The sequence below is a fragment of the Drosophila santomea genome, chromosome 2R, assembly GCF_016746245.2.
Source record: "Drosophila santomea strain STO CAGO 1482 chromosome 2R, Prin_Dsan_1.1, whole genome shotgun sequence".
Lineage (NCBI taxonomy): Eukaryota > Metazoa > Arthropoda > Insecta > Diptera > Drosophilidae > Drosophila > Drosophila santomea.
The window spans coordinates 8,206,187-8,231,268 of record NC_053017.2 but is presented as its reverse complement, the minus strand read 5'-3'; the positions used below and the strand labels follow the sequence as shown (position 1 = coordinate 8,231,268).

General features: G+C 44.1%; 3 protein-coding genes across 11 annotated transcripts in view; 1 reads left to right on the top strand and 2 right to left on the bottom strand.

The window, feature by feature from the left end:
• Window positions 1-1,411: 1,411 nt before the first annotated feature.
• Window positions 1,412-15,944, bottom strand: LOC120444610 (rho guanine nucleotide exchange factor 7). 5 transcript variants are annotated; one of them, XM_039624389.2, is made up of 9 exons: window positions 15,509-15,936; window positions 10,823-11,207; window positions 10,565-10,765; window positions 10,068-10,488; window positions 9,773-10,012; window positions 6,161-6,581; window positions 5,805-6,044; window positions 3,811-4,662; window positions 1,412-2,407 (listed from the first exon to the last, which is right to left on the bottom strand). In XM_039624389.2, the coding sequence occupies exons 2-9, from the start codon at window positions 11,158-11,160 to the stop codon at window positions 2,214-2,216; spliced, it is 2,907 nt and encodes a 968-aa protein (XP_039480323.1). In that variant the 5' UTR covers window positions 11,161-11,207; window positions 15,509-15,936; the 3' UTR covers window positions 1,412-2,213. The 5 variants fall into 5 exon arrangements, with proteins under 5 accessions (XP_039480323.1, XP_039480324.1, XP_039480325.1 ...); XM_039624390.2 differs by lacking the exon at window positions 3,811-4,662 and having other exon boundaries at window positions 15,509-15,933; XM_039624387.2 differs by lacking the exons at window positions 1,412-2,407; window positions 3,811-4,662 and adding an exon at window positions 7,417-9,700 and having other exon boundaries at window positions 5,903-6,044; window positions 15,509-15,944.
• Window positions 15,945-16,321: 377 nt separating this feature from the next.
• Window positions 16,322-17,948, top strand: LOC120444391 (la protein homolog). The gene is made up of 2 exons (XM_039624013.1): window positions 16,322-17,389; window positions 17,461-17,948. Exons 1-2 carry the CDS (start codon window positions 16,415-16,417, stop codon window positions 17,656-17,658), a joined length of 1,173 nt encoding a protein of 390 aa, XP_039479947.1. The 5' UTR covers window positions 16,322-16,414; the 3' UTR covers window positions 17,659-17,948.
• Window positions 17,949-18,082: 134 nt separating this feature from the next.
• LOC120444390 (protein spire) overlaps window positions 18,083-25,082 on the bottom strand; it is a 36,866-nt gene continuing 29,866 nt past the window's right edge. For 2 of the 5 annotated variants that reach the window (XM_039624008.1, XM_039624009.1), the window contains exons 10-17: window positions 22,820-22,893; window positions 22,551-22,758; window positions 21,025-21,111; window positions 20,604-20,749; window positions 20,096-20,434; window positions 19,829-20,032; window positions 19,452-19,765; window positions 18,083-19,390 (exon numbers count right to left, since the gene is read on the bottom strand). In XM_039624008.1, the coding sequence (XP_039479942.1) occupies window positions 19,171-19,390; window positions 19,452-19,765; window positions 19,829-20,032; window positions 20,096-20,434; window positions 20,604-20,749; window positions 21,025-21,111; window positions 22,551-22,758; window positions 22,820-22,893 (1,592 nt within the window). In that variant the 3' untranslated portion in view covers window positions 18,083-19,170. Of the gene's footprint in view, window positions 19,391-19,451; window positions 19,766-19,828; window positions 20,033-20,095; window positions 20,435-20,603; window positions 20,750-21,024; window positions 21,112-21,299; window positions 21,615-22,550; window positions 22,759-22,819; window positions 22,894-24,002; window positions 24,605-25,082 lie in introns of those variants that run through there. The other 3 variants (XM_039624011.2, XM_039624010.2, XM_039624012.1) reach the window with 3 other exon arrangements.

The following is a 25,082-nucleotide window of genomic DNA, read 5'->3' as shown; positions in this document are numbered from 1 at the left end:
ACAAGCAATAAAACGCAACTGCTACATATGCAATGCAGATATTGTGGTTTACATTGTAATTTAAGTTTTCGAGTTACCAGCAGATTAATCTGGGAGGCTGACGTCCATGGGTTAGCGTTGAAAATGGGTTACCTTGCGCGAACCAGGTGAGTTATTTATACTTTAGGAGGCCCAGTCAAGAGAGTTAATTCCAGTGCAGCGCCCGTTTTATTATCCCCACCTGCCGGTTCCATCAAGGCTATTATTTTGTAAGTCATCTGAGGATGAAGACGCTACAGGATGAATCGATGTCAGGCGTTAGTTGAGAACACTTGGGAAAAAATGTCGTTTAAAAAGAAATTCTTAGCCCAGAGGATTAGGATTTCCCATAGTGAATGAGAAATAAACTAATTGTACATAATTATTGGTGTACATTTGGGGTGGGTAATGCCCATGCCCTGATGTCCATCAGTGGTTTATCATAAAAATCTAAATATATTCATGTAGTAAGAAAAGTATCTCATTTCTTTCTTTTTCAGTTAGGTTATTTACTTCTAAATAAGAAAATTGAATACCATCACGGTGGAATATTCGTATTACCAATATAACTAGTTTTAATTTTATACAACTTCCCCCACCGAAGCAGAGAGCATACCCTTTCTCTGCGTGTAGGGCTGGAAAAATTGCTAACCGGCGGTAATTGCTAATTATTAATAATTTAATAGTTGAAAAATAAGAGAGAGGCAGCCAGCCAGAGAGCGAGGCAGTAATGATTGTCATTAAAGCTGGAGTGTAGCCACAGGGCCGAGGTGCCACAATATCTAACCGTTTAGTTAAGCAGCTGCAATGCATTTTGGCCAACGAGCAGAGGGAGGAGCAACCTTCCAGATTGCATGCGAAAACTTCCGCAAGCCTTCGCATCCGCAAGTCTAATGCTGCTTCGCACCCAGGTTCCACGGCCCCTGCAGCCTAGGAAGTGGAAGTGACACATTCCGGCCAAGTCTGCCAGCCAGCCAGCCAGCCTGCATTGTTCTTAAATCCTTACTGACACACTGAAATTGTTTTGCCAACAATGTTGCTCGGTCTTGACGTGGTTTGTTGTTCATTTGTCGCTATCTGCCGCTGCCTCTGCCACTGCCACTGTATGTTCCCGCTGACTGATTGCAATCTCATTATGCTCCCCTGTGGTCGGACACGGGTTTCCTCTTTCCAAGTCGCACGAAGCAGAGCAGAAAAGCCGCCTGGCACTCCGAATTATTCAGCAAAAATTGTCAGACAAGCGATAGCGGTTATACATTGTTTTAGACTCGTTAAATCGTTAGGCATTCTTGGGATCCGAAGTGGTTCTGTTCTGCTTATGTGGGTTCCGATTGCAATCTCCAGATGCAGATGCTGCCACTTGAGAATGTAATAACTCAATGAAAGCCTCTAATTCATTTACATTTTCTGAGCGTGTATATTATTCAATAAATGTTCTACGTATAATCGGTAAATACAACATATTGCGCGATTTTTCGTACGTTTGTTGCAGCTTACTAAAGTATTGGCACATTTTAAAACATTTTGCATTGTCCATTTGAAATCATAGTTCAAACAAAGATCAAAACTGGGTCTATCTATTCGTTTACCCAAGCAGCTCTAAAAAAACTGCATGGCGGAAAAGTCGTAAGATAAGTTTTAAACTAAAGTGTGTATAATCTATGCCAGTAAAATACGGATGTTGTCTAGACTATTACAATGAAGATTAAATCTATGCATTATAACGAGTTATTTAAGTTCAAATGGGTTATAAGCAGATGATTTAAGAATACTATAGTTGAAATTATGTATGCGGTCAATCAAATATATTTTAGGTATTTTTGCTGGGATCAAAAAATAATTTGCATTATTTTTTAATTTTTGACACAAACACTTTGTTGGTGACATAAAGATACCTAAGATACAATAAGAAAGATAGAAGCAGATGCTTGGTAGCATTACATATAATTGGCATATTGTCCATTCACAAATATACATACACATAAATATTACTCGGTAAATACAATCCATATACGATTGGAGTTCTAAAGTCCATTTGTAGTTAATTTTTTTTGGTAATTGACCCACTGCCCCCGAAGATGCAAAGTAAGAGTGTCTAAAAGTGAATTAAAGCTAAAAGCAGCGGCGGGTTTTGTTTCGATGTATCGATCGAGGAATCCCCTCCAGAACGGGACTGTTCCCGGTCACTTGCATAGTCAACACTTGGGGGTATTGGCCCCGCTGCTCACGCTGCTCGTCTCCAAGTGCTGCATGAGGAGCTGCTGAAGATCGGCTCGCAGGGCCCGCTCCTCGTTGATCTGCAGCTTGATCTGGGACATATCCTGCTGCATCTGGCGAATGGCGGTCCAAAGTTGGCGCAAGGTGGGGGTCATGTCCTCGTTTTCAAGGCCTGCTGGGCGGTGTGTGTATCGGTGGATAAAAGAAAATCGAACAGAGAACAGAATATGTTAGTGTTGTGTGCGAGAGGTCGAATGTGGGACAAGGGTGGATTAATGGTAATGTACAAAATATGACTATGTAGGGGTAAAAATATGTTTAAGCGTAGGTGTGAACTATAAACTATTGCTAGGATAAGAAGTGTATATCTAGAACGTCATATGTCTAGGGAGCCATAACACAGGTTTTCCAACTACAGGACATCAATCTATGAACTACTCTATTAGTGTAAGGGAATATTTACGTTATCGCTATGTTCATTAACAAAAAAGCACACAACCACATAGACAAACAAAGGGAGATTCGTCTTGTAAAGAATTTTATTCATGGTTCGATTGGATTCGTTGAGTTATCCCTCTTTCGCGTCGACAAATATCAACTCAATTACAGTACAAACGTATAAACTGGTTAATAGTAGAGTATATAGTAGTTATTTTTGGTTGTTTCACAAAACACTTACAAAATAAGTTCGTTTATCCATCAATCAATAATGCACAACAGTTGGTTACTTTGATTTAGTTGCTGGTTCTAGCTATTACTAATATTTAAAGCGCACTCTTTGATTACACATTGCACACTGTTTGATTTAATTGCTTGCTAGGCAGGTAACGGACATTTAATACAAAACTCACTAGGTCAATATCCTCCAAGAACACAGATGCAATAGTAGATAGATTAAACTATGGCAATTAGGAAATTTCTATTGCAAAATTGTGATCCGCACTCTATCGGTTATGTAAAAATATAATTTGCCAAGGCGTGGACGGAAATTTAAGGACTGCCTTTATTAAGCTCAACTAAATTCTATAAAAATTTAAAACGGAACCAGAAGTGGCACTCAGTGGCAAGCAACATTTTCTCAAGTAGTCTCTTATTCGCCAAGTCTATTCACAAATTACATATTGATAATAAGTTAGGTGTAAATCAATAAAAGCTAAGCTCAAACTCTAGTTACAGTCTAGGTGCCGTGAAATTCGGTTGGCTGCCTGAACTGCCAACTGCAGGCAGTTGGGCGAATTTCACGGCAGACACATCAAGGCGCAGCTTAAGGCTAAGACAATCAAAGCGAGCACAAGTTAATCGCCCATTCGCTTACAGCTTCATATATATATATAGTTCGCTGGTCTAGAATCTAAGGCTTGTGGCATTGGAAGCTTTGCGCAGCCAGTAAATCAAATAAAAATCAATAAAGACTTGCACACAGAGCGCATTCAAAGCAAAGAATCTCTATCTGGAGCTGCAGCGGCGGAATGCGAGATGCGGAGGCGATGAGGATGACTGATGAAGGCAAGATGATGCCCCAAACCCAGACTCAAACATGGTTGATCTTGCGCCACTGCTTCATCACAAAATTACCGCAACACCAGCTGCCCGACTGCCGTTTGCTGCCATCGACATTAAGTTCCGGGTTGGCCGTGGGCCCAGCTCCATTGCCCCGCAGCAGTTCCCGCTCCACATCGCTGTCATCGGATCTTTCGCCACCGGCCAGTTGAGGAGTGCTCCTCTGTAGTGTACTGGTCCGCAAGGCTCCGCCGCAATTCATCAAATAGCCCGCACCATACCCGGCATAGCGGTGCGAAGTGGAGGTCTCAAAGGAGCGGTTCAACCGGCGATCGTAGAGTCCTGGGTGTCCTGACGGATTCGGCTTCACTATAGTGGTGGCTGTGGCGTTTCCCGGGGATCGCTGATACGACTGCTGAGCCACCAACTTGGGGGCCGGCTTGTTTTTCCTTGGCAGCAGAGGTGATGTACACACATTGTCGTAGCCAGAGCCAAAACCACTTTTAAGGCGATTCAGGGATTTTCTGGTAGCCCTCTCTTCAGATAGGGCTCTCTGGTAGTCCTTGATAGAGGGCGATCCTCCCGCAGCTCCGGACAAGGAGTACCGTTGAGCCGGTGTCGCATTCAACGAGGAAGACACCGAACTGGAGTACAGGTTAAAGTTGTTGGGACTGGCCTCGCGCCAAATAAAGGAGGAGTTCAAACTGCCGACGGAGTGCTGGCGACCTTGTTGTTGCTGGACCTGATGTTGCTGCTGCAAGTGTTGCTGCTGCAGGTGATGCTGCTGGTGGTGGTGGTGCTGATTGAGGTAGGCTGAGTTGCCGACATTGGCTATGAAAGGCAGCTGTGGATTGGAGGTCGAGAAGGTTTTGCTCGTTTTCAGCTTGCCACCGCGGATGGGCAGACACGGAGTCCAGGGTTGCAAAGCTACAGATCGGTTTGGACCAGGTCGGATTGGAATAAAGAGAGAGAGAAAAATGAAGAGATTTGAAGAAACGGAAAAACGAAATACCAACAACGACAACGACAACAGTTGAGACCAAGGAGAACCAAAAACCCAAATAAAAAAAGCAAAAGTATCACAACGCCAAAAAAGGAGACAACCACAATAACCAAATGTGATGAGGGTGAGTAAAGCAGGAATATGGATAGACTGATAGTGTTTTCCTACAAGGATGAGTAAGACACCAAGGGGAGAAAGCGGCCACAGGATATAACAAGTAGTACCAGTACCATTAGCAGGGCACCACAACAATACCAATTGCAGTTAATTCAGGACTGTGGGGTGGGTGAGTGTGCAAAAACCTAAACCAAAAATCCAACATATATACAGAATGTGCAGCTTAATGTTAATGGTAACAACTTAAAATGAAATGAGGATGAATTGAGCCTGGGAATGGGAATGGGAGTTGGAACAAACGGCGGTAAGAATAAATTAAACTAAGGTTTACATGGGTAATGGGATAACAAAAATAATGTTTATTTAAATTAAGAAACAAAGTAATTCGAATTCAATGGTCGTCAATACAAATAATAACTATAAAGATACAGAATAATTGACTTCTTTTAAAGCAAATAACTTTGGATTCCTTTGCTCGCTGCTTAGCACCAATTGCAGAATTGAGTTTGTTGATCTTAAAACGAAATCAGTTGCCAATTGTACAACCAAAAAATCAATCGTTTCTCTTAAACATAATTTGGTAACTGGTTAACAATTTGTAAGCTTAAAGTTAATAGTTCAATTAAGCCTAATACAATATTCTTTGGAAAATTATTAAATTTTTTTGGTATAGTGCAACGCCTTGTGAAAAGTGAATAAAACCATGAAATTATAGAGCAACCAAATCAACAAAAGGATAAGTGGTTTGTTTAGCGGCTGAACTCTTAAGTGAGTCTGTGTTTTGTGTGAGGATTATACAGCTGTGTTGTGTGTGAGTGTGTAAATAAGCAACTTAGCTAACAGTTTGTAACTTTTGTTCTTCAGCAAATGATAATCAAACTTGGTTTGGGAGCACATACAAGTCCTTACAGCTAGATGAAGCACATCTGGGATGGCCTGCGCCACTTACCCGAGTGGATGGTGTTCCTGGCATTGTTCTGGTAGGCGGCACAGTAAGCCTCAAAAACCCGGAGCACCAAGGCATCCTCCTCGTAGGTGGGCTGGTTCTTCCTTCCGCTGCAGTAGCTGGCCAGGGCATTACTGGAGCTGCTGCCGCCGCCACTGCTGCCACTTCCCGATCCGCTGGTGGCATTCAACAAACTGGGGCGCAACGGCGGCGTGGGTCGCAGGCAGCTGATGGTCCAGTTAGCTGGGGATGCAAAAGTTTGAATATGCTTAGTTTGAATATTAAAAAAGAGATAAAAAGGGACCATGCAGGGACGTAGAAAGTAAAAAACATCCAGGAGTAAGGTCTCAATTTCTCACCCTTTGTGCTTCCTTTCCTTGCGCTTGGCACCCCCATTCCCACCGCTGCCGCCGCTGCTGCTGCCGCTGCCTGAATTACTGGACTGGCGTCCATAGATGACGCCTGGATTGGAGCTGCTGTCTTGCTGTTTGGTGTCTGGGCTGAACTTGATCTGGGGCCGGCTGCCCCCAGATGACTTGGCAGACTTGGTGGTTGTGGTGGATGCAGATGATGTGGTGGAGGCTGAGTGGGCGTGTACTGATTGTAGCTGAGGTGGTGGTTGAACGACTGGCTCCGTTTGTGATGCGACATCGAGTTGGTGGCCGGCGACCCCTGGTGGCTGTTGCTCCCTCCGCTGCTGCTGCCGGGCGGGATGCTGCTGGGAGTGGCAAGAGGACGGCCGCCGGGTGGTAGGAGGATGTGGCTTGATGGCGGCGACATCTGCAATGCAAGAGATGAGAAGGCCTGGTTAATAGTGCTTGTGTGTTTCTAATTTAATCTTAACGCATAAAAAATTGTAAGTTAGTTTAAATCAAAGAATTTTTATGCGATCCGCCGTCAACAGGATCAGCGGTACAATAGCAACAAGAAAACGTTCAACAGCAGGTGAATCCTTCGGGCAAACCCTGCAGCGAGCCAAGCGCAGCAAGCAAATCGAATCGAATGCGTTTGATTGGTTTTTGATTTGTAATTTTCATAGTCATTTTGAATTTTTGTGTTGTCTAGCGTTAGATAGATGTTTTGTAATTCGTTTAGCTTTACGACGGATGAAGTTTCAACCCAGAGTGAAGGGAGAAACATGAAAACTAATGTTCATTAAATGCCATTTGAATGCCAAGTTCTGCTTTCAAACATTCTATGATTTGGAATGGTTTATATTAATATACAATAAGTAGGTAAATTTAAACCTGATAACCTTTTTAATGTATGAATGAAACTTGTCTTTAAAGAAACATATTTAAAATCTACTATTTGTTGTTTTATTAACAATTCCTTTAGAAATTTGGGCAAACAATGAACTCGCACTGGGTTAGTCAAAGGATGTGCTGATGGGAAAGCAATGTATGATGACTTTTTGAACGTGCTGCTTTGGCCAAATGGTTGCTGATAGAGCATTAGGGATTTTTGAATTTGGTGAACTTGAGAGCAAAACGAATTTACAAAACAATCAAACGGAACACGTGCACGGAACAAACGCCGCCAGCCAGGAAAACCGGATACCATTCGACAGGAATCCGTAAATTACCTGGCCGGCGATCTATTTCGGATTGCTTGCCTTCTTCGGCGCCGGAAGCAATGTGGCCAGCACATATGGGACAGTCGAGCGAGGAAGAGTCGTGGGTGGGGGCAATCAGGCCTTCGTCCTCACTGCACAGTGGGCAACTGGAGGATGATGTGGTGGTCGTCGTATTGGTGGTGCTAGTGACACTGCCGTTGTAATAATCCGCACAGTTTTGGCATACCGAGCAGTACAGTGCGCCCTCGCTGTAACCGTTCGCTCCCAGGGAACAGAAGCAGCTGGAGCACACGGACCCCGAATCTTTTGAGTCCTTGGAGGGCAAGCTCTTATTGTAGGCGTGGGCTATGCCACGCACCACCTCCGGCGGCAGGCGCTCTTTCTTCCACCAGTGCGCATACATTCCTGAGCGAAAGGTGGCCTGCGGTTCCAACTGATCCGCGGAACTCGAACTAAATAATATATTGTTGGGTGAGCTATTTCTGTTAGTCTCATCCATGCTCGAGCTGGAGGGCAAAAAAATACTCCTCGTGTTTACTTGCACTTGAGCAGAGCTAATGCAAGTAGGTTCCTCTTTGCGGTTGGTAGGGGTAGTGGATGCATCTAGTTGAGATAGCTGAGGCTCCTCCTCTGGTAGATCAACAACATCCTGAGTAGTCTCCGGAGTAAGAAACTTTTCCCTGAACATTCCGCACACATTAAACCTCTCTGGCTCCACATTATCCAACATATCGTAGCCTGCGGCCTCCATGGGAAAATATGATTCCGGGTTGGGCGGATCCGGTGAGGTAATTGTGCAGCTGCCAGCCAATCCGCTGTCACTCGATCGTGGACTGGGACACTGGGAGTTTTCGCAGCAGCGGCATTTGGTGTCTGAGTGTAGTTTCGGATCTCTGCGTGGCGGTGGTGGAGGGGCCGGTCTATTGGACATCTGCAGGAACTGATAGCTGATGCAGCGTCTAATGGAATCCATGCTTCTCTCTGGTGGAGTATTGCGCTTTTTTGAGGAGGTATCGATGCAGAGCTCGGTGGTGGAACTACTTCTTGTGGCAAGATTTGGATCCGTCTTTGGATTTCCTGTTGATGGACTGTCGCTCTTGTGGGAAACCCGCTTATCCGAGTTAAGAATATGGTCCGGAAAGGGCGTAAGTTCACGATGGAGCTGTAAAGGTTTTTCTAAGATCTCGTCGTAGTTGTAAAGTAGTTCTGCCTGCAGTTTATCTGGAGCAGATAGACAAGCGGCGGGTAGATCAATGGAACTGGAGTGCAACTCCTCATCCTGCTGCGCATCCACACTCTGATTCTGCATTTCCTGGCGATCTCGCCACGTTGGTACATATACCTCGGTGTTCTTGCTGTGATTAAAGCGATTGCCCACAAATATAGTTGGCATGCTGTGCCTTTCTGTCGGTGAAGCTGGCAGGGGAGTGGGTGGCTCTTGGACAATCGACTCCCTGCTGAGATCATCAGGCATACTGGCCAAATTCTCGCAGGCGGTGAATGCACCGCCCAATCTAGCTACAAAATTTGAACTGGCATCGGAACTTTGTTGTTGCAAGGAGAACGATGGTTTGACCTTTAAAATGGGCTCTTCCTCAGCACAGTTTGTGATGCTGCCACCGATACCTAGCTCCAAAGTAGCCGTTGATGTGTGCACACTGGAATTTCGAGCCGTCGATTTTCGAGCCAAAGCTCTAAGGGCCCTCGATCCTATAACAAGGGACTCCTTTTTCAACTTGTTGTGCGCTAAAACTTCGTCCGTGTCTGCGGAATCCAATTTAATAAGGTTAATAGAGGAACAGTGCCTCCTGGCACCTGTCCCGTGGTCTACAAAAGTGCCTGTGGAGTTGCACAGGGAATTATTGCGCTTGTTTTGGTAAAACTGCACATATTCAAACGGATCCGAGTCGCAGGAATGCAGAAAATCATTTTCAAAGTCATCATCATAGCTCTCCGAGTCTGTTGGAAGTTCAACTGCATCCTGTCGTTCCAATTCGGACTGCCCCGAATCCTGGTTGGCATTGAGATCTTTTAACTTTGCAGATGCCTTATGACAACGCTTTTTGCGCAACGCAATCCTCTTGAGATCGATGCTCTGGCGAGCCTGCGGATACAGAAGCATCTTTACGATAGCACTCCTCAGTCCTCCGCCTTTGACAAGCCTGGCAAAGTGAGCACTAAGATTGGCGTACGGAGCTGTCGCTGGGTAGTTGCTTGGGGGAAGAGTCAAACGGAGAGGCCGCACATGGCATGGGGGGCTGGAGTAATAGGCACATAGCGAGAATCGCGTGCAGTAGCCCCGTGAATCCAAATGTTGACTTAGCTGCTCACGGTTTAAAGTGTTGCCAAAACGAAACGATAATAAATGTGAATATAGAAAAAGTACACTACTTACATGAGCGGCATTTAGGTGTCCTAGCGAGGAGTTGCTCAAGTTGCTCAATTGCCGTTTTATGCCCATTGGCAAGCTGGGATTGTTGGCATTAAGCAGCTCCACCCACTTGTTGGCCTCATTCGGACCCTGGCAAACTGCTACAATGCGATCGATCAGGGGACTGCTTATCTCAAAGGCGTTTTTGAGGGCATCCGTATCCTCCAGTCGATTTACTATTATTCCAGTTAAGGGTAGCTTGCCCTGCGTAAAAAAAAAATTATAAACAAAATCACCATGTTGTACTAGTTTTTTATACCTCATAGATGAATGCACTCATCCGCTGGCTAACGCTAAGAAAAAGCAATGTTTGTGGGAAGAGCACAAAGTAGCGATCGCGATGATCAGCTCCCACTGCAACGCTGCCCATGTGGATGATGTCTCCAAGAGTGCTCAACTCCTGTCCCTGCCATCCACGCACTGGCCCCGTGAGCACTTGCAGCTCCAGTTCTTTTTGGCGTCGTGTGGCCGAGCAGGTGGCAGCTATGTCTTTATACACGGCAACACTCCGCTGGGTGTCGCCGCGATCCGGATGACTGCTCTCCATATGCCGCTCCAGCTCCTGCAGCATGGCCGAGTATTTGTCCAGTCGCCGAAAGGGCTTTGATAGACCCGTCGTGAGCACAAGTAATCCAGGAGTGGCTGCGCCCTGTCGTTCCATATACTTTTCCAGATCGTCCCTTTTAAAATTGGAAACAATTTATATAATATTTAATAACAAATTAAGACCACCATATGGGATGGGAGAGCCTATACTTGTATTTATCCAGTATAACTATGGCCTTAGGATGGGCAGCACAGTAGGCCTGGTGGACCTTCTTCATCAAGGGGGCGCTAGTGAGAAATAGTTTTCCAACTCGATCGTTACACTCCTCGATCTGGATGAGCAAATCCTCATGCGTTCGCACAATCTCCACGAAGTTACACATCAGCTGGGCATACTCGTCCTGACTGAGCCTGTGGCAGGTGGAATGTTAAATTATTTTAAATTATATCAGAGAATATAAAACATACATCTGCGTCTGTTGCATGGGTTCCAGGAAATTCTCGAGCAGACCCTGCAGCTCGGCCACATGGGCTCGCTCTGAGTCAAGCAGATCCTTAAGCACTACAGATCGATACTCCTGGATCTCCTCCGGTGGCCTTATGGTCTCCGTAAGAGGCAGCTGCACCTTGCACTCATTGACGTAGTTGCTGGGAAACCAGCCAGTCTTATCGTTCAGCGTTCCCTCCCACCAGCCGCCATCCTCTCGCTGGGTAACCGTGATGACATCGCCCTTCTGGAAGCACAACTCGTCGTTGTTGCTGCCCATGAAAGAGTACTCAGCCTGCACCACCAGTGGCTGATCCATTGTCGGATTGTTCAGGGCTGATCCGTGTCCGCACTAGATTGATTTAACTGAAACGAGGCAATGAGTATTGAACTTGAAACATCAGCTAGGCAATTTGGTCAATGAAATAGCATATGTGAGCATGTCGCTTGTTATATACAGCACCTACGCATTATTGCAGCGATGAGCTACATCATCGTCGATCGCTCGGAATTCCTCAGCTTTTTGGCATTAGCCAATTAATAATTATGGCCCCAAAGAAGAAAACATTTTGAAAACATCTGTCGAGAAACGCGTGCGCAAGTTTCTTGACACTTTTCCGGCGACTCCCCTTCCTTGTTTACTGCAAGTATCTGGAAAACTCGTGCGCTACCCGATGGCCAAGGTCACATAAGCTGCGAGGATCCATTAAAAAATTGGGTAAAAATCACTCGCGTATAGTGAAAGAAAAACTTTTCGAGCCATAAAAACAATTTGAATAGCCGGACAGGCCAACCTATAAATCATAAACAACGGCCACGTCGCTTTTATAAATATTTACGACCTTTTTTATATGTGTTGTTCGAACAACTCTTTAAGAGATCAACATTTTATTTAATTGTGAAACACTGCCGTTGTCGGAAATGGGATGGGCACTTTGAATTCTGAAGGCAAGTGCAATCGATCCAACAGCTAAATCCAAATAGTCTTTTTTATGCTTGTAAATGGCATGTTATAAAAACGGGAAATAGTAATGGAATTCATCCATTGTAGTCATTAATTGATGACTAAAATAGGATTTGTTATTATTTAAAATTCTGGACTGATGAAGTCAAAAGAACTGTTCTAGTTTCTAGGCCCCGTATATAAAAATAGATGGATCACATTGTTGCGCTATTGCCGCAATGAGTAAACGCAAAATTATGAATAACTTGGTTTATTTTGACCAAAAATTTTTTCTGAATACTAAAAATAAAAAACGAAAAAAATATACATATTGCCGGATCGCAAGTCCTAAATGGCCAACTGAACCGTTTAGTTTTTTGCGTATTATTACAGCTCTCAGGAGATTTTCAAGATTTATTTGATGGCCGAGTATTCGGAAAGAGATCATTTCACTAAGGCAAGGTCACGTTTTGGATGCACACACGCATGAAACTCTTGAAATGTCGTTTTTTCGCCACTTAGGCACTTGAATACATATACCCGCTTTTCTGCTGTATGGAAGGGTGATATATACTTTTTCGACAATAAATTGTGGTTTGCCGTTTTTGCTGCTCGCAGACGTTGCACCGCACGCGTTCATTGCTTCAGCGAAACTGCCGAGAAAAGCGGAAAATACCGAAAAGCTGGCGACATATGGCAAGCGAATTTTCCACGGCAACCGAAAGTGCCACTCTCCCAGTCATTTTCTGAGAGTCCCATCGGATCGTAGGAGAATCGAATATATTTTCAGATGTACGCGAGCGTTTTCGACCGGACACATCGCATATTTTCACAAAAAATCAAGAGAGATGTGACAAAAAATATTAATCTGGGGACAAGCTTTTCATCTGCGTTTCCAAAATAGCGATTCGGGGGATTGTGCTGTATCTTAATTTTATTTCATTGAGAAATAAGCGACACCAGCGGCATTCCTCGATGTGCTTTTGTATTGTGTTTTGAAAAAACCCATAAAAATATTTGTGCTGAAATATATGCGGCATGGCAATTGGATGTGAGATCTTCCATGTTTGAAGATTCAGTCATCAATCGAAATCTTCTGCATTTTAAGCAGGTCTAGATCGGAAGCATTCAGAATTATTTCAGAAAATTTCACCTGTTCTACTCAGTTTCCTGTTGGTTTGAACATAGCTATACAATATATGCCTGTGAATCATACTACACGTTTATGGAATTTGAATACTTTTAGAATACAAATTTAAAAACACTGTAAAATCATTGTAGTTTAATGGTAAGGCCGTAGCCTCTGGAAACGTTAACTTCGCATTATATTTAGAATTAAGAATTTTAAAGACTGATAATATTGAGCTAAGCCAAGCCAAACAACATTCTTTCGGATAAATAATTACAGATAAACCAGAAATTTTTAAGTCTAATTTTCGAATCTGCCGTTGCCATAATGTGGAATAAATATTCTTTATATATGCATTGCTAAAGCCAAGCCAAATGTATGTCACTTTCCACCACTTCGTTTAACCCTGAAATCACTTTAAGTCCATGGTCGGCAACAATCAAATTTCCGTAGGTGGTAGTGCACCAAACGATGCATCGGAGGTCAGATAAGCAGATGCAGAAATGCATATAGCGAGTGGCACACACGCAGATATGTGGGCACATATGTACATACATACCCCACTGAAACTCTCGGAACAAAATTTTAATTAATTCATTAAACTTGCACATGGCGCTCCGCTGATCGGCACTGCAGTCCCAGATGCAGACACAGATACAAATTTTAGATACAGATACACCCGGCCCACGCTCTCCGAGTATAAGAGACAACACTTTTGGTTATTAACGATCCGTCGCTGAAGGCGAAATTCAAATGAATTCCTACGGCTTCCGGAAATGCGCAATTTGGCGAGGAAAATGTCGCATCCATCGGTGGGGAGCACCCCAAATCAAATCACCGAATGTTTATTTTCGTGGGACGCTGGGGAACGTAAACAATAATGACGAGAGATGTAAGAAAAGCGAGTGGACTTTTCGCGTTGCTCGCTTTGTTTTGCTTGGCAAAGACAGCGGCAAAGACAAACAAAGTCAACCAAACCCAAACCAAATTTATGCAGTTCTGCCTTGTCGGGACCGGATCCGAATCGCCATCCCTACTACCTCAGCCGAACTGCACTCAATAAGGCCCCTTCAATGTGTCAATACCGAGATTTACAGGCTGCACAGCAGCCACTTGAGATGCATTTCCTCAGATATACATATGAACGTAATATAGTTTAATTGCTTTGCTCGCCGTATTTTTAGATACTTGGCGGAGGAAGTTTTTGGTGGGTGTGCGCACACCGAAGAGGTGAACGAGTGGGAGTTCCTATAACTTGTGGGGATCCCATGTTCTCGACACCAACACACCAATAACGAGGTCAACAGCGGAAATATGAAGTAATGTTGTTTCCCAGCAGCCACTAACGAAAATCCGGCGCATGATTTGACGACCGATAGTTTGTTTTGGGAAATCACAGGCCCACGTACAGATACTCCCAAAATGATTTCATTAAAACGTAAGAGTAACCACCATAAGGCGCAAAGAGGAAAGTGGTTCGACTAGGTTTTACCCTAGACTTCTACAAATTTCAAACCTTCAAATGTAAGATATTGTCTTCTTTTCGCTTAAAAAGCATATTATTTTTGTTTCAAATAATATTGTCTAGGGTTACCTTTATAGAAAATATATAAAACATTTTTCAAAGTGATATTGAACTGGTGTTTTATTTTTTTACCGCAACCTAGACCATTTGTAAATAAAGAAAAGAATAAATTTACATTCAGCTTGCCACCACTTTTCATAGCAAATGCTCTTGGCATCGGTTCAAAATTGTTCGGGTAACGATGCTTGTTGGTTCTGGGGATCCAATAGGGGAGTTTGGGACCAGGAGGCAAGTGGCAGGTAGCGAAACGTGCCTCCGTCGTCGTCCGGCATTGCTTTTCATTCTCGCAACGAGTGCTAGCAAACAAACGCTTTTCGGGAGGAGCAGAAACGGATGCCCCACGAGGAGTCCTGCTATTGACCAAATGGATTATTCAGGCGGGCCTCTGAACTCCAGAAACCGGCAACATATTACTTTTACACGAGCAGCAGCAAGTTGGACAACAATTGTGCCCAAAGTACAGGAGTCATTCTAAAAAAATTATTCAACGCTAGAGTTGAATAAATGGAACGCTTAAAAGTTCATAACTTAGGCTTTTAACTCACGTTTTTAAAAATGTAATACGCTTCTTTCTATATTGATATAATGGCTAATAGAAATATTGGTTTATAGAGTAGTAACTGCATAAAAACAAAATCTTAGTCTACTAAATGCTTTTATTATAAAAGATTTCTTTAGAGAGAAGAGAGGAGGATGGAAAATAGCAGAAAAACCCTTTTCTGGTGGAAATCTGGTCCTCAAAGAGACGGCAGATAACTCATCCCATTCTTATATATGCAATATAATACACCCATGGCGTTCCTCTTAGGAAGGCTTGCTTATGTTTGCCATTGTGGGGATGTCTACGATGCCTTTTACTTGGGTGACGCATAATGAAGTGAATTTTCTGATGCCACTGTACGTTTGGCCATACGAGTAGTTATTGGAAAACCTGACTCATTTCCACTGATAAATATTTCCCAGCCAAGTTTTCTGAAGGGTTTTCTTCACCACCGTAGTTTTTAGCTCACCTTCAGCTGCGCTTCGTTTTAACAAACATTTGTTGCTCCGTTTGTTGTTGTTCCTTGTCGTTCGTTGAGCAAAAATAGAATAGTGACTAATAGTTAATTTTTCCCAGTTTCGTTGGTTGCGCGACTTCTTCGACCTTATTATAATATACACAATTGGTTATGGAGCAAAAGGAGCACACTTTTTACTATTTATTGCCCGATTTTCGGTTTTTTTTTTTGGCCGACGCAAATTGCACTAATTTTTTTTTTAAATTCTTTTTTAATCAAGTGCCGATTCCGCGTTGCTGGGGCTAACCGCTTGGAGCGCCCTTTTGTGAACCAGGTGCACTTCTTTAGGCACTTTTAGCAACTCTCTTTTCCCATGGCAAACATAAATAAAACACAGCGCACGACCAAAATAGAAACCTAGAAAAACAGGGCTGCAATAGCCCGCATCCAAATTGGGGATGTGTGCGTGCCAACAGGTCCTCGGCATCGATAGTGCTATCGAGAAGCATTATGTGACTTTGCATCGATAGTTCGGAACCCTTAACTAGAATAAAGTGAGCACATTTAAGAATAATACAAACCATGTTACGTCATATATGTTTTTTATTATTACTTTAAGTACGGTAATCGGTTACTGTTATAGCTTTATGTTTATACATTACATGATGTGACAGAAATGTAAACAGATAATTATGGAATTTATATTTCCATAGCCTTTGAATAATGCCAAGTCAAGATGCCCGCACTACATTTTCAAGTAAATGCTTTCCCCTAGTCACGGTTTCTGGCTTGTGCACCTCTATCACGGCATTTCGTGATTAGTGTTGCAAAACGGCGTAACTCATTTTACCGATTTCACACGTGTTTTAGTGAACGCACGTTTAGTTTTCATTTCTTTGCGAAGTTCTCACAGCTAAAATGGCCGAAGTTGCTGAAACCCTGAGTGTGAAAAGCCAAGAGGAGGTGGCACAGGCCGCCGAGGAGCAGGTGGTGGAGGCGAAGAACGGCGACGCCAAAGAAGAGCCGGCTCCCGCAGCAGAGGAATCCACTGGCGACTTCTCCAAACAGGAGCGCGCCATAGTCCGGCAGGTAGAGTACTACTTTGGCGATGCCAATCTGAATCGGGACAAATTTCTGCGTGAGCAGATAGGCAAGAACGAGGACGGCTGGGTGCCTCTGTCGGTGCTTGTTACCTTCAAGAGATTGGCCTCCCTGTCCACGGACTTAACCGAGATCGTGGCTGCCCTGAATAAATCCGAGGAGGGCCTCGTGGAGATCAGCGAAGACAAACTCAGCCTGCGTCGCCATCCGGAGCGTCCCATTCCGGAGCACAACGAAGAGCGGCGCAAGGAGATCCAGGAACGGACCGCCTATGCCAAGGGCTTCCCATTAGATTCGCAGATGAGCGAACTGCTCGACTTTGCAGTCAACTACGAGAAAGTGGTCAACCTGACCATGCGCAAGCATTACGACAAGCCCACCAAATCGTACAAGTTCAAGGGCAGCATCTTCCTTACCTTCGAGACCAAAGCGCAGGCAAAAGCTTTCCTCGAACAGGAGAAGATAGCTTATAAGGAGCGCGAACTGCTACGCAAATGGCAGGTGGACTATCTTAAAGAGAAGCAGGAGGAATACGCCCAAAAGAACGAGAAGCGCAAAAACAAAAAGGAGGCCAAGCCTGAGCCGGCCTTCGAGTTGCCAAAGAACGCCATTGTTGTCTTCGAGGGTGCTCCGGAGACCTCAAGTCGCGAGGAGATCCGCGAAGCCTTTGAGAAGATCAAGGACTTTGAAGTGGCCTACATTGAGTTCGCCAAGGGCGAAACAAAGGGCTCTGTGCGACTGACCGAGGCCGATGCGGCCGAAAAGTACATCGCCAAGGTGGAGGAAGGCAAGGTAAGAATCACAAATGGAGCTATAACTTTTTTCGAATCAGCTTATCCGTAACCGCACTTGCCTATCCATAGCTCAAATTTAACGAAGAGGTCTCTCTGTCACTGCGAAAGGCCACCGAGGAGGAGGAGAAGGAGTTCATCGACAAGGCCATCGAGTTCATGAAGAAGCGACGCGATTTCACCAGGAACAAGGGCAAGCGCTTCAACCGTAAGCGCCACGGCGGAAACGACCACAAACATGGTGGTGGTAAGAAGGCGCGTGGGGATTAACTCATCCATCTATATTCCGCCACCCGAGTCTTTTGATGGCAGTAGACCAAGCTTAATTGTTACTCGGTAGATCTAGTTGACCTAGCTTTAAGGCCTTACATATAAACCCCATGCTTTTTTTTACCTTGCGAAATAATCGTAAGAGGTACGGAATATTCTTCAAAAATGTATGTATAGTCGGTTACATAAATAACGAGATGGACTCTAATTTATTTTACATAGAAGACTACGAATCCATTTGTTTCCCTCAGCAGAAAGCTACAAATAAAAACCAATGTGTAAAACCCGAATATTGTTCATTAGTTTGTATTTTCATTTATTATTGCCGTTTTGTGTATTTTTAATCTCTTTGTGTGTTCGTGTGTGTATTAAATTATTGTAAATGAATTTAGCTTAAAAGCATAAAATTTAATATTACAAGTACTTAAATGCATTTGCAATTACGCATAAATGAAACAAAGTTTTCAAAAACTGTTAGAAAAATTATAATAGCAACTACAATTAGGTCATATAATGTTTGTTATGGGTTTGCTTTGCATCATCAGCTTGTACAATTATATAGACGTCGCTTACAACTTAAACGCACTTAGATAGAATTAAAACTAAGCGAATTAACTAAATAGTTTGGCCTGCATAGCAACGCCGTCTAAAATTAAATTAAGCTATCAAGTAGTTCTTGCGTTATACATACATTGACATCGTAGTTAATAGGGGAACAAAACGAAAACTTCATAAGGTAAACAAAGATCTGCGCAAGCACAAAAGTTTTACAACATTTTTGGATAACTATTTAAACAAACGAAATGTTTTTCTTTGAATTGGGAATCGTTTTTGAATATGAGAGTATATTGAATGATAAATACGTCGCTCATGCTGAACCGAAAGCAGGAGCCCGGGTACAAGTAAGGTCGAATATATGTGCACTTGATATACGCGGATACAAGAGTTATGATTACATGTACTTAACCAACTTTTACGCATACTTTGAACAGTTAAAAACAACGGCATCGTATTGCGATCTGCGATAATATAATGTGTAGCGACATGTAAGATAGCTCTTTTATAAATAGTAAGTGGTGGGGTGCGCTCAAGCGGATCTCTCTGTAGCCTGCAGAAAATGTACAAAGCTTCAGCCAGGAAATCTCGGTATTTTATCCTCTGCTTATTCACTAGACTAACACGATTTACAAACGAGGCTCCTCGAGGCTCTATCCTTTTAAGTGTACAACAGTCGATCTATTCCATATCTATGTATGTATGAAAATAGCTAAATATGCATGTGCGTTCTGAAGGCCCTAAAACAGCAACGCTGAAACTGAAACTCACAGGTAAGGTATGTTGTCAGTAATCAAATAGTGTCTGTTGTCTGTCAATGTCTTGTATCAATGTCATGTAGTCAATGGTACTATGTATAGCGATGTACAGCCAAGTCAGTCGTTAGAACTTCATTGCAACCATCCTACGGTCTTCAAACGCACTGCGGAGTTATCCTATCTCTGATCTGATTCCCGCCTACTTCCAGACGGGCGTCAGATCCAGGGTGAGATTCTGAATGGTGCGGTTCCTGGCAGAGCTGCGCTTCTGCTTCACGGAGCTGGTGATCTCATTGACCAGTCCCTGGCAGTCGTTGCACACGGTTACCTGTTCGCCTCGAAGGTTCTCCTTTTGCTCCTGCGTTTGGGCAAGATGGCTGCCCGAGGAGAAAAGGTTGAATCCCCGAGAGAACCGGGATCTGTTAATAAATTAAGGTTTAATATAACTGTTTTGCACCACAACCCCATCGCAAAACTCACTTTCTCTCCAGGGTGCTGCTGTTGGACAGCGGTCGATATGCTGGACTGTGCACGGGCAGACTTCGGGGTCCCTCCATGCTCCTGGACATGGCGTTGTTGTAGTGCTGCTTCTGCTGCTGGTGCACGCCCGAGGGTCTCATGGCCGCGGAATACGAGGACGACATGGTCGCCTGGTCGTGCAGAGCCTCCACGGCCTGTCCAGTGGCGGCCGCTGAGGAGGAGGATGCTCCGGGTCCAACGCTAATGCCCGGCGTGCTCATGTTTGATCTTTGGTGCTTGGGTGAGGATGGGGCACTGCCCACGGTGCTGCGAGTCTGGAAGAAAGGAATTCAAATAAATAATTGCATATTTACAAGTCAGACGGTTGGGAAGCCTACCTTTCGCTCTGACTCGGAGCGCAAAAGGCGCTCTATCAGCGACTTGGGGAACTGGTCGTCCATGATGTTCCCCGTCGATGACGAGTGCGCTTGCTGGGCATGATGGGAGGGTGATGGGGTGCTCGAGCTGGCCGGACTGGACAGCAGCGATGGCGAGATCAGCACGAGGGGCACGTTGCGGAAGTGCTCCGAAGGAATTCGCATCTGGGAAAAAACCGAAATTGTAAATATGGGGGCCTAGGGATTACCCATTTCCCAAATACCCACCTTGGTATAGCACTTGGCGCAGACCGTGCGCTGGCACAGCTTGCACTGAATGCCCCAGGGACCAAAGAACGAGAACCGAGTGCGCAGGCACAGGAAGCAGACGCGACGCTTTTCAACATCCTCCTTGACGCGCACGTCCATCGGCAGGCCCTCCAGCTCCGCCTTGGTCATGACGGAACGGATGTGAACGATCTCCGCCAGCGTGACGGACAAGCGATCGTCCCCCCGTTCCATCCAGGTCTGTTTGTCCATGAAGGACTTATTCCATGGCCCAAGTGAGGATGTTGAACTGCCCTCGTCTGAGGGATGGGTTTGCTCCGCAGGACTTCTCCTAGGCGTCTGCAAAAGATTGGTAAATAAAAAATGTAAAAAATAATGAATGTGAATGGAGAACGACTCGACAATGAAAAAGTCTAGCATATTGTGAAAAATAAAGTCCCTTCACAGATGGTGAAGGTTAATACAAAAGTAGAGAGCATCCTTATTGTCATTATGGTGGCGAACTTACCTCCTTGCTGACGTCGTCAGATTGACGCGACTCGGGACGCGTGGGTGGCATTGAGTGCGTCTCGTCCAGGTTGCTCTGGCATCCAACGATGGTGTGGCGGCGCAGGGAAGCTCTCCTTGACTCGCACTGAGTGGCCAGGTCGTAGGCTGTCAATTAGAGAGAGAACGGATTCAGCCAGGGTCAACGGTGCGGTGCGTCTGACTTATTTTTATACATGAAGGACAGTAAGGGCGGAGGGAAATGCGACAAATGTTAAATGCCAGATGTGTATTTCAAAAGCAAGCTGTCTGTTTAGTAGCGTGATATATACGTGTGTGGCGTCTAAATGCAATTTCGATATCCGATAGGAGGGACAATCATGCAAGATGGCAATGCATTACGGTTTTACGTGTTTTTTTCTTTTTTTTAAGCAAATATTTACATTCTAGGACCGTGTCGTAGTACTTGTGGTATTCGTCCTTCGTGAAGGATGGCTCTTCTGGAGGCGCCGCCTGCTTTGCTGGCTCCACTGATCGGGTTTCATTTTCATTTTGGGCAGCAGTTAATTTTGTTCGTTTTTGGATTGTAAGCATCATTTTTTTGTGGCAATTTAAAAATACGTTATTTTTATACGAATATTGGCAGCCGAGACAATTAAGTTAGTACCAAAAGAAAAGCCACTACGAGGGTGCCATAATAAATAATACTAAGAGCAAATTGCACTAGACTTTCTTTTATTTCTACATTCACATTGTTTTTACAAAATATTTCGAGATTTTTTGTTGTATATTTGTGTGGTTCATTGTGTGTGCTTTAGTGCCTCCTCAACCGATCGTCAATTTCGTATTGTTATTTGCAATTTCCGCCCACACCACACCAAAATTTCTATTTGGCTTTTTAGATCTTAGTGCGAGTTTTGGTAACTTTTCATTCACTCGATTTTGCTTGGGCTTTGCTTGCGTCATACAAAATCATAAAAATTAATTAATCGATACAGGTTAGCAGTGTGATCACAGAAAAACGATCAAATACCTTGGAAAAATAAGTTTGTGTTTGTTTTTTTTGGTTTGTTGTGTAAGGAAGGGAAAAAAAGTAAGAAACAAAAATAATGTAAATTAAAATTATGAAAACTTAAACCACACCGCAGACAGTCAGTGACTTTACCATTAAATAACAAATAAAACGCCATTTTATTCTATTTGTCTTGTGGTTTGTAACTTTCTGTCCGCAATTGAAAACTAAAATACATAGGGCTATAAGTAAGGCAATGGCTTGGCCACGGCATTAAGCTAGAGCATAAAGTAAACCGGTTTTAAAATATAAAATTTATTTTTATGCAAAGGAATTTAGCTGTGACAAGTGGCTAAATAATAATTCATAATTTGGAGAAAGCTTCATAAAATATTGGTAAAATGTTGAGACAGGTATAATTGTTAACATTTCGAGGATCAACAAGGGAGAACGCTATAGTCGAGTTCCCCGACTATCTGATACCCGTTATTCAACCAGTGGAAATTCGGAGCAGAAAATTTTAACAGACAGTTTTGGCGGTTTGTGGGCGTTAGAGTGGGCGTGGCAGCATGGGTTAACAAACTTAGGCTGCGTCTGTCTCTGGAGTCTGCATGCTTAATCTCGTTCATACGGACCCTAATACTCTACGAGTAACGGGTATCAAAATTTATTTATATTGTACGCTGTATGCTTAATTTGTTTGAAAAAATATTTGAATGTATTTATTTATTAGTTTGGAGCATTTTTGAACGCCGTTCTAAATTACTAAGCCAAGCCCGTAAACTTAAATTCGAAACCATCAAATGTTAGTTCATCAGCGCAATCCTCTCAAATTTCAATCAAATCCAAACCGCCCCTGTGCTTTGTGCTCTAGTGGCGTGTGCTCCCAAAGTACCAAAGTAAGTTATAGATATACGGACATGTGTTGCATAATCCGTGGCAGAATCGGATACTCACTTGTGCGTCGGGGCCGTATCAGCGACGCCGTCTCCCGGCAATCTTGTCGTGCCTGACTGGGCACCATGTAGCCACCGAACGGATAAGGCGGCATCTTGGGCTGCGAGCAGCGGTGCATCTCGGCGAGATGTGGATGGTGCTGGTGGGTGGCCGCTGTGGAGTGGGAGCTGCTGATGCTGTTCTCATCGTAGAAGAAGGTATCATCGTCCTAAAAAATCGGGAGGTAAATAAGATCCCCTTGGAGGGTTATTGATTTTCACGAAACCCACCTGAAACTTGGAAAAGTCCACTTTGATGAGCCGCTGTCTGGATCGTGATAGCGTGGAGTTTGCATTTGGAAGCACTGCAAGAAAAAGAGATCGGAGTAACAATAAGTCCATGTTTCTCAGCCAAAAGTGGTGGGAAAGTTTTCGGCTTGATTGGATTATCTAATGAATATCATTGGACAATGAAGCAGGCATCTCTGGATAACTCGCAATAAAACTAGATTTTCCAGCCCTTTTTGCCCGCTCATTGCGCAAGTAGAGGTGACATGTCTAGGTTCTTACTTCACCGACGTCAAAAGCAGTCATAGTTTTTTTTTTATTATATTTAGTTAGCCACTCCATAAAAGCCGTTAAGCCCCTCGCACTTAATGGTTCTACTTGGGAAACCCACTCCGCTTGTGCAACGCCTGGGAACTCGTATCTGCAGCGGAAGAGTTCGCTTCGCCTTTGTGCAACTGAAAGATACTTTATGGGTTCAGGGCTCTGTAATAACTGCTACGTGATCCGACTCGCTACTGACTATTGACCACGGACCACCGAGGGCTAGGCATTATATCCACTAGCTTTAATCTTTTGGCTGGGGGCTATCTTGAGCGTTTTCATCGATCTGATTATTCGTGACTATGAAAACTAGGAACTAGATAAAAAGACAAGCATTTTAAAACTCAAATAAAATCTTAATCAGATACTCATAGCCCATTCTGAACTACTGTAGCGACTTTTCAAACCTTTAAGAGGAAATAATCACATTTTTCCATAAGTGTGTTAGTCGCAAGTCTATTTGTCTCCATGCCGCCAATGACCAAAGCTTTAAAATTCAGTGAAAAAATAAAACAAACTATTTTTCATTGTTATTTGGCAACGAAGAGTATATGGCCTTCGGCGTGTGTCCAGATCTGCTTTGGACCCTATTTCTTCATGCCCCTAATGACTGGAGCTTAAAATCGAAGTCACAATATGACGGCAATTACCGCAGCACTGCAGTTGCCTTGGAGTAGCTCCTTGAGCCCAAAAACACAAAAACACTGCCTCGGGGAAGTGTATGAGCGCCGAAACCCTGCCCCCATCCCACCCACTTGCACTTTGGGGCAGGCCTGAAATCGAAACCAGGTCAAAGCGGAGCACATTCAACAATGGAGAAACGCTATTGTGTGTTTTTTGAGGGTCTGGAGATGCTGATGTCTACCTTTTGATGACCTGATAGCCTGACGTGGTTTGGGTGTTGGCGGATTATTGGAGGCCGATGCTCTCGGCGCCGCCCGAGGTGTTGGTTGAGGCTGGTCCAGATCCTGGCCAGAGCTCGGTTTGGGGATCTGGCTGGATGTGGACTGCGCCTGACTGGACTCGCCGTCAGAGCCGCAGTACAGTGAGGCATCGCTGCCGATGTCCACCAGATCCGACTCCCGCGGCATGTGATGCGACCGGAAGACGGAGGCCGCCGTGGAGCGTTTCGCTGGCCGCGTTTCCATGGATTAAGCCTGGCACATTTCCGTTTGGCTTTTCACTTTTCGGTTTTCTCACACGGTTGCATGGAGGCTATCGATCCGAGTCCAAAAAGGGAAGCCACCCTCTGGGCCGCACTGTTCTCTCTTTTCAGGGAGGGTTGATGGGAATCAGTCGGTCTTATCCTGCAGCTCCATTAAATTTGGTTGAGCGTTTCCCAATCTCTACTTGTGACACTTTGTTGTACTTTGCTTGTTTTACTAGATAGCCAACGCTTTCGTTTTCATTTTCACTTAGCCCACTGAATAATTGAAAGCTGAAGAGCGGACAACGACGAGGCGTCCCCAGCGAAGCTCAACACGGAACTGAGAAATGTGGCAGCTGTCAAATCGAGTTTCCACACTTCTCAGCCCGGATTGCGCATGCGTCGCTCGCGGAGAGAGCGCCAATGTTTTGTTTTCACATTTAACGGCCTAAAAGTGGTTTGGCCGTTGTCGCTATTGTTGTTGCGTGGGTGATTTATACGTCACCGTTGAGGTGATGACGTAGGCTAGCGGCCACAAGGACTCGCCTCATGTGATGAGGTGGTGGGGTCGGCTTGCACTCCCAAGTTTTTTCACTTCTAATTGCATTACTAAGCCTGCCATTCCTTGAAGAGTTTACATTAAAAAGCTGCTGCAATTTAAACGTCGCTTAAACCAAAACATTTTATTTTTAAGCTTCCATAAGTATACTTTGAAATTTTAAGTCAGTTTCAGTTTTCTCCTAAAGGTTAGGCTACACAATTTAAACCATGTAAGGTAAAATGTAAAATGTGTAAAAC

Bases quoted from the DNA above. Each gene is read 5' to 3' on its own strand.
- LOC120444610 (XM_039624387.2), bottom strand. From the start codon at position 11,160: ATGGATCAGCCACTGGTGGTGCAGGCTGAGTACTCTTTCATGGGCAGC. The intron at 10,013-10,067 runs GTATAAAAAACT...TTTTTTACGCAG, and splicing joins TGAGTGCATTCATCTATGAG to GGCAAGCTACCCTTAACTGG. The intron at 9,701-9,772 runs GTAAGTAGTGTA...AACCGTGAGCAG, and splicing joins GACACCTAAATGCCGCTCAT to CTAAGTCAACATTTGGATTC.
- LOC120444391 (XM_039624013.1), top strand. From the start codon at position 16,415: ATGGCCGAAGTTGCTGAAACCCTGAGTGTGAAAAGCCAAGAGGAGGTG. The intron at 17,390-17,460 runs GTAAGAATCACA...GCCTATCCATAG, and splicing joins CCAAGGTGGAGGAAGGCAAG to CTCAAATTTAACGAAGAGGT.